This window comes from Protopterus annectens, chromosome 1.part1 (genome assembly GCF_019279795.1).
Source record: "Protopterus annectens isolate FY-2018-M chromosome 1.part1, PAN1.0, whole genome shotgun sequence".
Lineage (NCBI taxonomy): Eukaryota > Metazoa > Chordata > Ceratodontiformes > Protopteridae > Protopterus > Protopterus annectens.
In genome coordinates this window covers 1,893,161,042-1,893,176,538 of record NC_056726.1, presented here as the reverse complement: position 1 = coordinate 1,893,176,538, position 15,497 = coordinate 1,893,161,042, and the positions used below count along the sequence as shown (strand labels likewise).

The following is a 15,497-nucleotide window of genomic DNA, read 5'->3' as shown; positions in this document are numbered from 1 at the left end:
AAGAACATAAGAGTAAACTGTGTGATACTTTCCTGGAACACTTTGTAGATAAAAAAAATTAATTGAGATAATAGATAGCATCATATTGCTTGAACGGAAGTAATTGCATGTAAAAATTAAAAAGATTGAAAGAGATATGGTTGATTTTCGTAAAGGATATGTTTTTACATGGTCGAGAAATAATAATATGAACAAGAAGTGAGAAAGAATATACATACAGTAAATGCAAACATTACTAATCACAACATCATAGATATAGATCAAGTGGCTATGAATGAACTTCCTAGTAGTTTGAATGCAGATGATAATCCAGCTATTACAAATTTCTCTAAATGTGCAGAAGTTGAACCAGTGAATGGAAGAGATGGCCTGAAGGTCCAGTCAGACATCAGGAGGAAACCATGCCATCTAGACCTAATACATCATTAGAACATGGTTTTCTCGAACTTCCTTTACCTATCACTGAAAGAGAGGTGAGACAATACAGTCATTTCAGGAGTTGAGGAAGAAGCAATAGGAAATTACCATCAGGGAATGGACAGTATCAGACTATCAAGAAAATGTGAAAGTCAGCAGGGACTCATTAGTTTGGAATATTTCAAATAAAATGTCTGCAGAAGCTATATCTATATTAGAAAAAGGACTTTCACATATTCCAGCACAATCAGCTGATTTGACAGAAACTATTATCGATTTAAACATGTTCCAGAGAAGTGTTATGTTGAAATTAAATTATCAAACATAGAATACAGCAGAAGTCTATCTTTATAAGAAACCTATTATTACTGTACCTAAGACACATCCATCAATAGAAGCATTTAATAAAATATGTTCTAATGAGATTTATGATACCTTGAGTAAATGTAAGACTTATAATGTTTATTATAATATAACAAAGGAAAAGAGAAATGCAATAACAGAGTTGCAAATTGATCATACTATAAAACAAGCAGATAAAGGGGTTCCTACTGTAGTTATGGACACTGAGTTTTATAATACAACTATGGAAGACATGCTTATAGATCATACTATATATTCCTCCACTGAGTTAAGGGATTTACAAATTATGAAGTTAAAAGTAGATGTGTTATTATATAATGGGGATATTATTATTGATTTATTCGGATACTTTAAGGTTGAATATCCACTTGTACCTATTATACAAACCATACCTAAGGTACAGAAAAATCCCATACTACTGCCATTTATACCCATAGTAGCAGGAGCTGGTTGGTTAAATGAACCTTTTTCCATATATTTAGGAGAACTTCTTTGTCTTATAGTAGATAAGAACTCTTATATTTTGCAGACACCTGACAGTTTTTAAGACATCTATATTTGTTTTCTAATGCATTTAATGGTAACCAAGAGTTCCTATTAGTCGTCCGTTCCTTGTTTACAGTCATCCCCAATAAAACTGGTATAGAAGCTATTAAAGAATATATGAGTATCTACAGTGATCATAATAACAAGTTTATATGGTTATTATGTAAGTTCATGGACATTGTCCTGTCCTATAATGTGTTTCTGTTCAAAGTGTTATGTACTGCGTGATGGCATAGCTAGGGACACGTCTTGTGCATACAGCTACACCAGTTTATTTATGGTGATATGGGAGTATAAATATGTATTCCATGTAGATAGATTTGGAATACATATCCCATTTTATCGATGGTTTGTAGATTATATCTTTTTGATATGGACAGGTACTATCAACGAACTAGATTAGTTCATATGTTACTGTATATACAGAAAACCACCAATTATTTGAAGTTTAAAGCAAAATACTTGAAAACTATGTTAGAATTCTTGGATGTTTTAGTAACAAAGACCATCAGGGTGAAATTAAGACCATAACATATCATAAGCTATGTTACAGTAACACATTGTTACATGGTAAGAGTATGCACCCCAGAAATATCTTTAAGAGTATCATTAAAGGACAAGGCATTAGAGCATCTACATTAAATGTTGGTAATAGCAAGTTCATGGGTGAACTCATGAAAATGAATCAAAATTTTGTGGCTAGGGGGTATCGTCAGTCAGAAGTTGAAATAACGCGAGGTGAAGTAGTTCCATGAGAATAACAAAGGTAAACCTTATTTTTCAGAGAGTTCATATGAACAACATGGGATAACTGAGAGTAATAATGCGAAGAACAAACTTAGGTATTCCATGTTTTATAGCAGTAATGTTATTCAGATTACCAACATTATACGTAAACACTGGGGACTATTAACAACTGACAATAGAATAAAATAAATAGTAGGTGAACATCCAACCTTCAGGTATAAGAATAAAAAGTTATGAACTGAATGTTTTTTCAACAGAGTGAGTGCCTATCAATTCATATAATTTCAGAGCCAAGAATAACCAAACCTTGTGGGGAATGTAACTACTGTCAGGTTATTGATAGTAGTGGACAATTCATATACTCGGTCACAAGGAAATGTTACAAATTTAATGCAGAAGAAAATGACAATACTTGTAATATCATCTATTTGGCACACTGCACTTAATGTAGATCATTTTTCATTGGTGAAACTAATAGGGAGTTTAGAGACAGAATTTCCAAACATTTTTATAATGTTAGGATCTCCAACAATACCAATCCATTAGCTAAGCATGTTATAATGGCCACGTACGAGCATACATTTAAATTTTTAGTCATAGATAATATGATTGTTAGTCAAAGACTAGGGGGACATGCACTATAAAGCAGAACTTAACAAAACTAAATGGATTATTAGGTTGCAGGCAAATGGAATTAAAGGGCTTAATTTTGTATCCTCTTAAAATCTGTATTAAAAACTAGAAAATTATGTGATTTATCTAGTTTTTGACATAATTTTAGGTTTTAATTCATCGTTTTTATTTGCTATGATCATTATACATCATATGTGATCTTGTACTTTTGGGATGTATTATAGTCAATACATTTTAAAAGTTCCAGTCTGTATCAATCCATTATACCTGGTAGGCCCTATATAATATGTCTTTCTTTTTAATCCTTTGCATTGAATAAGGTATTTCATGTGTTTCTGTATCACTAGTGGTAAATTAGAAGCTGCTTAAGAGGTTTAATGGTGTTGTAAGATATGTTTAGTAGGGTCTACTTTGTTTTGTTGAATCTCATTTCACTGAATTTTATTTCACCCCGATCACATCTTTGAAAATACAAATAACTGAAACCTCATTTCACTGAACTACAGTTAGTATATATGGCACTGTGTAGAGTACTGTAAGGCAACTAAAAGGAATATGCACTTTTTCCCACTGTAGTGCAATCCTGGAGTTATTATATATAGTTAGGGAGTATGGGGGGCATAGCCCCCAGTCATTTTGAGTACATATTGTCTTCCATAGAGAGCTAGTCATTGGTGTTTTAACTATGCATGTGTATTGTTTAAAATGTATTGTTTAGAAGTTTTTATTAACCCCCACCCCCCAACTATATATCCTAACTCCAGGATCGTACTACAGCGGGGAAAAGGGAATATACCTTTTACTTTCCTTAGAGGAGTTTTAACTATGCATGTCTATTGTTTAAAATGTATTGTTTTGAAGTTTTTATTAACCCCCACCCCCCAACTATATATCCTAACTCCAGGATCGTACTACAGTGGGGAAAAGGGAATATACCTTTTACTTGCCTTTGAGGAGTCTATACAGTGCTATATATACTAACTGCAGTTCAATTAAATAAGATTCAGTGAAATGAGTTTTCAGTAGTTTGAGTTTTCAGCAATGTGGTCGAAGTGAAATGAAATGTAGTGAAATGAGATTCAATGAAACAAAGTAGACCCATTTAGTATCCATTTTCAGTATCTTTCATTTTTGTATTACATATTATAGGTGATGTCGTTTACTGTTTTTTGTTTGTGTTAGGTTTTTATGAATAGCATTTGCTTGGTTTTCACAGATAAATTTTTCTAACTCTAGCACTTTCGAGTTCATCGGATGTGTTTTAAGTAGTAGGTTTACATCTAATTATATTAGTCATTCATATATATATATATATATATATATATATATATATATATATATATATATATATATTTAATATATATATATATATATATATATATATATATATATTGTCTGATAATTTTTTGATATTTGTCAACATAGTTGTATGAATCATGGTATCTCTTTATTTTTGGAACATCCCTGTTTTTTCCACTGGCGCTGGAATGGTATTTGGGACTGACCAGATTATCTGTTGAAATTCGAAAAACACCAGCAACAGCAACAACGAAATAAGAAACACAATTCCAGCACTACATTGTAATTGTGTTTCTTATCTGTTGAGATTATCTGAGTCCTGACAAATTATCAAAAAGCGCAATAGAGAATTGTGAGTTAGTTACTCACAAGAAAAAGGGGTATACCACAGAATGCATGTATTTATTTTAATCATTCAAGTTGCAGATTTCGTACATAACTACAGTGTTTTTATCTGTTAAAGAAGTTATATTTAGATTTCCCATGTAGTTCGTCAGATAAGTGAGTTGATTTATTGTATTATACTTTCGGTGTTTTATTTATGTTACCATAGAGACAGTTGCATTAACGTCATTGAGGATTTCTAGGAGTGCACAACAAATGTCTTAAGATTTGTATTGTATCGTGTCAAAATGGATGGATTTTGTTAAATGATGATACATCAAAGAAGACATAAAATGTGAGTAATTTAGTATTACACTGAGTCAGTTAGAAAAAAAGGTTTATGCAACATATTCAGCAATAATATGGACATTCAAAGATGCAAAGTTTTTAAACATCTTTGTTTGTTATATATAAAAGTTATACAAATCCAAAAGACAAACTAGGAATAGCAAACCATAACATGGAAACCACAAGTGGTGTGGTTTGGTATATATAAAAGTTATAATTATAAGTTACGAAAGGTCTTAAATCATCATATATTTTAAAGAATGTTTAAGGAATTATTAATTACTTAATAGCAAGGGATACGGACTGCTTAATTGATTACTTGTTTTTATTGGGGTTTTTTTTGAATGAGTGTTTATGTGTCTTTCGGCTTTTCCCGGTTAGGGGTCGCACAGCGGAACTCCAGTCCCCTAATGATTGGCAGTGGATTTTTCCAGTGCCGAGTTGCCAGCCCGATGCCCACCCTTCAAGGAACACACACCTGTTCATGCATGCACCTACTTGCATGTCTTTAAATGTCACTTGACCATGGGGAGGAGATGCAGACTCCGCACAGAAGGCGCTCCATCCGAGAATCGAATGGGAGAACCTCTTGCTGTGAGGTGACAATGCTAACTGTATATAATCAATTAAAAATTTGTGAGTTGTTTTATGGTCTGAAGATGGGGGTGGGGGGGGGATTAACTTGTGAAAGTGCTTACCACTTCATTAAAACAATATACATTTCTACTCTGGCTGTGGTTTGCTTACTATAGTTTAGTTATAGCTGTTTAGTTATATTTAAAGTAGTTTTTATGTGTGGAAATATTTCCCTGGGTCATCATAGAAAAGGGGTATGTTTTTCATCCCAGTCTGACTTTTGAAGTAAATAAATGCTAAATAAAAAGAAATAAAACAAAATTCTAAGGTCACTGTATCTCAGAGTAAGGGGAAATATTTTGAAGTAAAGTAAGTTTAGGATTAGTATAAGTACAATTACTTTTACAGATCAGTCTCTCAATTCCAGGGCTCGCTCAACACTCTCCAAAAGCACATTTTTCTTTAAAACTTCATTTTCAAATAACAAGAATATCAATGTATACTCCCTGTTAAGGAAAGGAGAAATGGATGAGACAGAATCAACTTTTTTAATTAGTGAAAAACAGCTTACAGATGAATATTTTGCAGAGAGACAATTGCAGTGAATGAGGCAAGTAGGTTTATATGGCTGCAATTGCAATTTAATATAGAATCACTTCATCTCTATAAGTTATTTTTGCCATAAATGATTTGCTTCTATTTGGTGTGCAAAATTAGCTGGCTGAGTTTAAATTTCATCCCGATAGTGTACATGCTGTATTAATGCATGATTAATAAAACTAGTAGGCTTTTATTCAGACTAATGTTTTGTCATAATGAAAAAGAAATACCTAATATTTATTGCTCTTCATTTTAAAAGTCTAGAGCATGTCAGAACAGCAGGCTTGCATAGAACTTCTACAGTTCTGAAGCTTTTGGTGCTCAGGTTCCTGTGGAAAATAAGAGTAGATTTCTGCTGAAATTGTGTTCATCCCAGCATGAAGTTTCTGTGGTGTTTCTGCACTGGTTTGCATTAGGTAGCTCTCCTGAGATTATACAAAAGTAGCAAAAGGTTATACTGCATGCTGTGAGCAGTATTTTTCCAAATGATCTCCATCTTATTTCTCTTCCTAGCGGTTAATAAAGTGCTGTGTTGTATTTTTTCCTGATGCAACTGAATCTGTTATTCACAAAAAAGTTGTGCATCTGCCAGTACTGAGGGCACTATAGACTACAGCCCTTGTAAAATAAAAGTGCATCATTTATTGTCATTTTTACAAAGGTTTCTATCCTGTAAGTGTAGTGATGAGAAAAGTGTCTCCCTGTTGTTTGTGGAACTCCTGTTCTTTTGAGGCATGCTTAGGTTTTGCATGAACTCTTGCTTTATTTGAATATAATGAAAAGAATGTGTTCGTCATGAAATACATTTCTGGATTAAGTATTAAAAAGCCTTGTCTGACTCTTCTTCTTTTTGTTTGCACGCTGGCTAGGAGGAGCCACTATTCTTACTCGTATTACCCGTAAGTGACTCTTAACAGCTGCCATGCATTATTTTGGCTGTATATCCCCTAAGTCATTGCAAGTGCTTAATTTCATTAGTGTAATCTCCTCAAAACACTCCTGTTTCCTGGGCAGGCTTAGCAAAAAAATTACAATCATAACGTGTATTTATTGTCTGTGATGGATGCTGTCTGGGGTAAAGTTGTTGTTGAATAAATTGATTAATCCACTGGACTACATTCATTTTCACATTATTGCCTGCATGCTTTGTTTAAGTATATCACTTTTGAGAGGCCACTGAAAACTTATTGTGTAATTTTTTTTCTTTTATTTTTATTTTTTTTTTATTTTTTTGAGGTGGGAATAATTTATTTTATACATATGTTCTTATTTTGCTGTGTAATAACATATAGTACATATGATATGGTATTCATGCAATAAAATAAGTGGTTTTATAGAGTATAAACAAGTTGCTAACATAATACATGCTCTATAATGCTATATGCAATAAACAAATTATTTTATCAAAAAGTTAGTCAAGGACAATGACACATACTCCACTTTACCCATTGTCCTCACAATAGCTGGTGTTTGTAATGAGCATTTTAAACAGGTTTTGAGGTGCAGTCTGAAAGTATATATATATATATATATAAAATTTATTTTCCTAATATACTGAGGAATATTGGTACAGAATAGTGGCACTATTTTCGAAAACGTTTTTCACTAGCCTCTGGTAAGAAAGAAGGTGCATGTAGTTGTACAGTATCTGCATTTTGTAATTTATAACTTGCTGAAGATTTTTTTTTTTTTTTGGTAAATGGGAGCAAGAATGTTCATGCAATTTATATATTAAAGTAATTAAAGTGAAAGTTGTTGCAGTGACTGGTAAGTCACTTGTTGATTTTTATTGCATAATAGTAATGTTCTCAGGTATGGGCTATAAATACCACTGTTTTGCTCTGTGTAGGTTAAACTAGCTAGATGTTGGGTGAGGAATGGAGAGCTATGAACGTAAGGGTACACAGTCATCTTACAAATCATGCATTTATGAATAAGGCTTGTCAGGATTCGCTATTGAGAAGAATACATATTCTCTATGATAGTTTCAGTTGAATAAGCATCTTATCTACTTACATTTCTGTATGCTTGTTAAATTTTAGATTTAGCTTATTGGGTTATACCCAGGTATTTTTGTCATTAGATAAAATGCAGTGAGAGTCTGTTTGAGTATAGAGTGCCATAATGAGGAAGCAATTGTTGTGTTGTTCTCAGTAAAATAATTGTGAATTGTTGACTGATTATGGTTAATTTGTTTTTGTATGCCATTCCCTTAATCTGCTGAAGTGCTATTTCAATGCTTGATTTAAGGTAATAGATGATCGTGAGTTCCAGTAATAACTCCTTCATCTACATATAGTATGCTATTATTCTGGAGAAGATCCCAAGAAAAAATTAAAAATTAAGATATGTTGGGAGGGTGGCCTAATGGTTAAGGTGTTTGCCTTACAAACACAAGGTGCAGGGTTTGATTTAAGGTAATAGATGATCGTGAGTTCCAGTAATAACTCCTTCATCTACATATAGTATGCTATTATTCTGGAGAAGATCCCAAGAAAAAATTAAAAATTAAGATATGTTGGGAGGGTGGCCTAATGGTTAAGGTGTTTGCCTTACAAACACAAGGTGCAGGGTTTGATTTAAGGTAATAGATGATCGTGAGTTCCAGTAATAACTCCTTCATCTACATATAGTATGCTATTATTCTGGAGAAGATCCCAAGAAAAAATTAAAAAATTAAGATATGTTGGGAGGGTGGCCTAATGGTTAAGGTGTTTGCCTTACAAACACAAGGTGCAGGGTTTGAGTCTCACAAGGGATAATTGGCTACGCTTACAATGGCTCACAAGGGCAGTTAGCCTAGTACTAACCTCTGAACCTAATAGGGAAAAGACTGAGAGCAAATGTTCTCCAGCAGGGTGTTAATCTACAAGTAATACCCACTGAAAAATGCATCTGCCACTTCATGACAGCATACCAAGCTCCATTATTTTATGCTCACTAAGCAGCACTTCTGCTGTTTAGTGAGTGTAAAATAAAAGCAGTTATGTGTGTGTGTGTGTGTGTGTGTGTGTTTACTTTGCTATCTGCCTGTGTGAGTGAAAGCATGCATGAAAGCAGAACAGACTCTGTGTGTATGTGTGTGTGTGTGTGTGTGTGTGTGTGTGTGTGTGTGTGTGTGTGTGTGTGTGCGTGTGCATGTGCGTGTGTGTGTGTGTGTGTGTGTGGGGGTGGCACTGAGAGAGAGAAAGTGAAAAGTGAGAATAATCAGGAGATCCCCTGGCAGCAATAGCATCACATAAGACTCAAAATAGGAACATAGTTTACATGAATATTGGGATTTGTGTTAGCATGTATTTTCTCTAGCAGAGGTATGCCTGTGAGACAGTGAGTGAGCTGGACTGCTGGTAGCAGCAGCAGTAAAGAAGGTATCATACCCTTGGGCCTTTCAGCTGACGAAATCTGGATAAAGCTTAAAATAAAGCGGGAATGAAGACTCAAAATAGAAAAGTATTTTAATCATTGCTCTTATAAAATTACAAACTTGCTTAAATAAAGGATTTCTATTAGCATGAATATTCTGAAGAAAATACAAGTCTGAAACTCAAATGTATGCCATTGTTTAGAAACTTCAATCTCCAATGATTGCCAACAAACCAAACGTCTTGGGATTAAGGGACCAAAAAATAAAATAAATAACTGGATAATTTTTTAAAGTGTTACATTTTGAGCTAAAAGTCAACTAGATTACTTGTTAGCTACTTTTGTTAACCCCCTACTCATAAATCAGGCTAGGGTACTGTGTTAATTTGTAGAGTGATTAAGCTTTTACAAACTTGTATCATACATTGCCTACCCTGCATTGTTCAATAACTATATACTACTGCCTTCTACTAATATCTCTTACACCACTCTCCCTCTATTTTTCACCCTTCTTCTATGTATATCCCTTGGTCTATCTAGTTACATACTAAATAACCTGCATACAATCCTTCTCTATGTATTATTGCTCACTTACACCTACCTTTTTACCTGTACCTTTTAAACTTCTATACAACCTAATCTAGTGTGTCTCTCCTCTCATTTTACAGTTCTTCACTCGGGAAGCTCCCTCCTTGCCTCTAAATCTATCAAAGGATTACCTCCTGCAAAACATCAGCAGTTTCCCTGGATTTTGCCTGCTAGCCTGAGCCAATAGAGCTACTGTGAGGACTCCCCAGAACTAACTTTTATGAATGTATGTTGCCTTATATTAATTAATGTAATTACCTACTAAACCTTATATGTCTGCCTTCCTATGTGAGTGATTCAGCAGCCTACCGCAGACCAATAGTTACTCTCCCCCCTCCAGGTCTTCTATGTCTTAGATAATTTAATAGTGTCTTAGGACATTTCATAGTGCACCATTAACAAAACCTGTGCAGCTTTCCTGCCTGCCATCTCCCTATTACCACCAGGTGGCAGCACCTAACAACCTCAAGTCAGTACAACATTACTCTCAGTAGGGCTACATTTCTCTGAGACTGACTGAATATCTAAAACCCTAGCAACTACTCTCAAAAAGGCTGGTAATAATCTACCCCTCCTGCAAAGCACAAACTACTTGAATTAGAACATTTATCTTTGTAAATTACTTCTCCCTTATATTTTCTCATCCACTTACCACTGCTTACCTTACTATTTAAACAGCAGTTTCTGATACTTTTTTTCTATTGTTGGTTCTCCTTCTGCTCTATCCCACTCTGTTCACCCTACAGGCTCACTCTGCTCCCCTACCCTACCCCCAAATCCCGCACACCCCCACTGCACCTACTCTTATACCTCCTCACACCACACCCCCTCAACACCTACACCAATCATAAACACCCTATACCAAATCCCTCCCACTCCCATACACAAACTAATTCACACACACCTCACCCTCTCCCATACACACTACACTCCTCACACACCCATACAACAATGCCTACCTTCCCCCTACAAACTCTACTACTAACTACACTTCTATTATCCCTAGCCTGTATTACCCAACTTAACCTCCACACCAACACACACCTACCTCTAACCACACATACTACCACCTCAAGCATCCCACATACATCACACCCATATTCACACATCTCCCCAGAACTCTACTGCTCCAACCCATCCCATCTTTTCAAACCCACCATGCTCCCCACTCCACCAATACCTCACCCTACTCTAACTGCTTTATCAAAGAAAACCCTCCCCCAGCAAAATCATATTTCTCTATCCTCTCTACTCCTCCTCAGTCAACTCCTCCCCCATATCTCACTATCTCTCTCAGGTGACATCCACCCTAACCCAGGTCCAAGCCCTAGCATTACCCACCCAAATCCAAATTCAAATCCACACAAACTCAAGGCTATCTGCCTCATGACTCTAAATGCACAAAGCCTCCGTAATAAAATCTCCAACCTACACGCCTGGCTCTATCACAACCAGTCAGACATAACTGCAGTCTCTGAGACCTGGCTAAAACCCACCATCAGAGATGACGAAATCCTCCCCCCAGGTTATCATATCATACGCAATGATAGGCCTCCTAGAAAAGGAGGTGGCATAGCTATTATCTACCCCTCCACTCTCACTTTTACTCCTCTGACCAACTCCATCCCAACTTTTGCCAATGCAGAATTGACCGTGGGTTTCTTAAAATTTAACAACTATAAATCCATCTGCATCTGCTCATCTACTTCCCACCTGGAGACAATACCAAAACTCTAGAAGACATCCTGTCATGGTTTAGCTCAAACATCAAAAAGGAAACCTACATTCTAGGTGACGTAAATATTAACTGGGCCCCCTTCCTCTTAGATACCCCAACTCACTCAATCAACCTCAACAATTTTACCCAACTAATAAACCTCCCAACCAGGCCAAATAAACAAGGTACCTCTGGCACCATCTTAGATTGGATATTAGCAACCCACCCCAACAGTATCTCCAAAGCCGGTATAATACCAGACACCCTAAGCAACCACTTACCAGCCTTCATAGACCGCCTACCCTCTCACATAGAAAAACAACACCTATTCAAGCAATCCTGTAACCTAGCTTCCTTCAACCCCAAAATCCTCTCTAAATGTCTTAATATCACTAACTGGTCTTCACTAAAAAGCCTCCCACTAGACAATTCTGTCTCATATTTTAACCAGACTTTCCTTACCCTACTTAATAAACTAGCCCCTCTCCAAACCAAACACATCAAAACTAATCCCTGCCCCTGGCTATCCCAAGAAACTAAACTAATAATGAATCAACAAAACAAAAAGTGGAAACTATACCAAAAACAAAAAAACACCAGCACCCTCCAAGAATATAAACATCTACGTAACATAGCCAAAAAATCAATAACAAAAGATCACAAAAACTACTACTGTAACCTGCAATCCAAGCACTCAAACAACCCAAAGAAATTCTGGACATCCATCTCCTCAATACTCAACCTTGGTAATAATACCAACCCCTGCCCCAATCCTAACCTCTCAAGCCTTGAAACAGCCACTGAATTCAACACATTTTTTATAGATTGTATAGCTAAATTATCCTCCACATTCCCCAACCCACCCAACAATGCTACTCCCTCACCCTGCCCCCCAAACCTCCCCTTTCACCCTCCTCCCCCCTGTTCTCCCTTAAACCTGTCTCCACCAACACTATTAAATGACTACTCCAAAAGCTAAAACCGTGCCGCAATGCCCCTGACAACCTTCCAGCTAATTTTCTTAAAATAGCTGAATCAATAGTCTATCCTATATCCATTCTCATAAATAGATCCATTCAGGAATCCTGTGTACCTACCATCTGGCGTCATGCATTCATAATCTCTCTCCACAAAGAACACATGCACTACCAACTTCAGACCCATAGCTATACTCTCTCCTCTCTCCAACATTCTGGAGAAAACCATCCACTCTCAGCTAATGCCCTATCTAACCCAGCACAAACTCCTCTCTCCCACCCAGCACAGTTTCCTCGCCGTCCACAGCACCATGACAGTCCTCCTCTCCTTCCTTGAAACAATCAACCTAGCACATGACAGCAGCAAATACGTATCTTCTCTATTTCTTGACCTCTCAAATATATTCGACACAATCTCCCATTCCCTACGCTTCTCCCAGCTCTCACACTTGCACCTATCTCCCTCAACCTTAGCCTGGTTCTCCAGCTACCTTTCCATGCACCAACAGGCTGTACAATGGAAAGAATCAACCTCCCCTTTCTTACCTACACCCATAGGAGTTCCTCAAGGATCAGTACTGGGCTCACTCCTCTTTAACTTATTCATCAACAATTTCCACCACTCCATCCCTGATGCCTCAGTCATTCAATATGCTGATGACTCCACCATCATCTGCTCAGCCTCCTGCCCCTCCAAACTTCTACTTAATACTCAAAATAACCTTCTCCAAAACAGAATCATGGATGCAATCTCATCACCTAGCCCTAAATGCCAACAAAACAAAACTAATGATTTTCACTCCTACCAAAACCTCCCAATTCAACAAGGACCAATTTTCCATCAAAAGCCACAGTAGCTCCTCTCTAGAAAACATTTCTAGTACCAAGCTACTTGGCATTACTATTGATAAAAACCTAAAATTCGATTTTCACATCCTCTGTGCATTCAAAAAAACCCACCAGATAATCGGTTTCCTCTACAGACATAACTGCTACCTTGCTCCCTCCTCCCATCAAACCCTCGCATCTACCTTTCTTCTCCCCTCTCTCTTGTACGGTGCTCCCCTATTCTCCAACCTACAACTTGGCCTCCATTTCAAACTCGAAGCTTGTTACAATAAAATCTGCAAATTTGCAACCAATTCTAAGAACTCCTCCCATCACTGCCACTCCCTTCACACCCTGAACTGGCTTGAACTCCACAACCACCTAAAATACCTACAACTTACAACAGCCCACAAACTCATCTTTAATCCAACAAAATGCCCCTGTCTTGCCAAATCTCTAACACCCTACACACCTGGACGCACCCTGAGATCCAAAGGCCAAAACCTCCTACATGTACACAAACCCCTACACCCACCTGGCCAACTATTGCTATCCCACACCATAGCCAAACTGTGGAACGCTCTCCCCACACCACTACGTAACATACCAAACCATAACAACTACAAATCCATGCTTCTCTCCCATCTGGCCTCCAAATGGGACTGTCCTTCACATGCTCCCACCTAAAACACCCACACCACTAACTACACTCCTAAATAATTTTTCTTTGCAAAATGTAAAAATATGTCATAGGTCTTTCTCTTTACATCTTTCCAAATTATTTCTTTTTCATGCCACCTTCTAGCCTGTCTTACACATATTCTCAAACTGACACCCTCTTAATTGCAAAGCAGTGTATATATTAATGCAAAACTGTTATTTCCTGTACATAATAATATTGACATAAGATACTCACATTGTCTATTACTAATGTGGCAACTTGCTGTAATTCTGCCTTTTCCAAGTTTTACAAAACTCTGTACTTATATTTTGTAATTTTGCAAATGTCTGTATTTTAAATTTTATATTTGTAATGTTCCAAATCTCTAATTTTATACTATGTACTGGAGCTTTTCTGCTCGGGTCTCCACTGAAAATGGGCCACAAGCCCAGCTGGACTAACCCGGGTAACAAACATCATCATCATCTTCTTTTGGCTATTCTCGTTAGGGGTCGCCACAGCAGATCACCTGTTTCCATTTCTTCCTGTCCTCTGCATCTTGCTCTGTCACACCAACCACCTGCATGTCCTCTCTCACCACATCCATAAACCTTATCTTAGGCCTTCCTCTTTTCCTGTTACTTGGTAGATTCATCCTTAGCATCTTTTTCCCAATATACTCAGCATCCCTCCTCAGCACATGTCCAAACCAATGTAATTGTGCCTCTCTGGCTTTGTCTCCAAACCTTCCAACCCGGGCTGACCCTCTAATATACTTATTCCTAATCCTGTCTACCCTCGTCACACCCAGTGTAAATCTTAACATCTTTAATTCTGCCACATCCAGCTCAAACACCCAGGTAACAAACAATAATAAATAAAATAAATTTTTAGATGTAAAATGCTTCCTCAAAACCATTAACATGTACTACAGCAAGTTTAAAACATTAGGCGCAGGAACTATTTTACATCAAAAATATATAAAAAAATATAGTAATAAAAACAAAGTAAGTAAAACACAACAGTTTAGCAGATAGCCCATTCTCTAAATGCAATAATGCTCTCCAGGTTGCGTGTTATTGTGGAAATAACACCATGAGTGGGCATTATTTTTCACAATAACACACACCCTGGAGGGCATTATTGCTTGCTTGTTACCCATTGCTAAGAATGTACAATTAGAAAGATAATTAGTTGGCAATGAACTGCAGTGCTTTTTTGGGGACCTACAGTGATTAGTTTTGCTAATAAGAGATTGTAATCTACTGTTTCAAAATCTATTTCTAAGATCTAAAATATTGCCCGAGTTAAGAAACTTTTTTTCAGTGTTGTTGTAGATTTAATTTGTCACACTGTGAGTGGCTGTCAAAGTGTTTATTTATTTATTTCAGTTTGTTGACCGGGAAATTCCATTGGGCCAAGGTAGTCTGTTTTCAATGGAGGCCCGATGAGAGCAGCTCCAGACTTAAAGACAATATAAAATGTATTAGTACAGCATATAAGAGCAGCA

At 36.6% G+C, this 15,497-nt stretch overlaps 1 protein-coding gene across 1 annotated transcript in view; it reads left to right on the top strand.

The window, feature by feature from the left end:
* The window catches only part of PTPRU (protein tyrosine phosphatase receptor type U), a 4,710,560-nt gene that overhangs the window by 3,324,966 nt on the left and 1,370,097 nt on the right, over nt 1–15,497 (top strand). Inside the window, exon 15 of the mRNA XM_044089740.1 lies at nt 6,723–6,752. Within this exon, the coding sequence (XP_043945675.1) occupies nt 6,723–6,752 (30 nt within the window). The remainder of the gene's footprint in view (nt 1–6,722; nt 6,753–15,497) is intronic.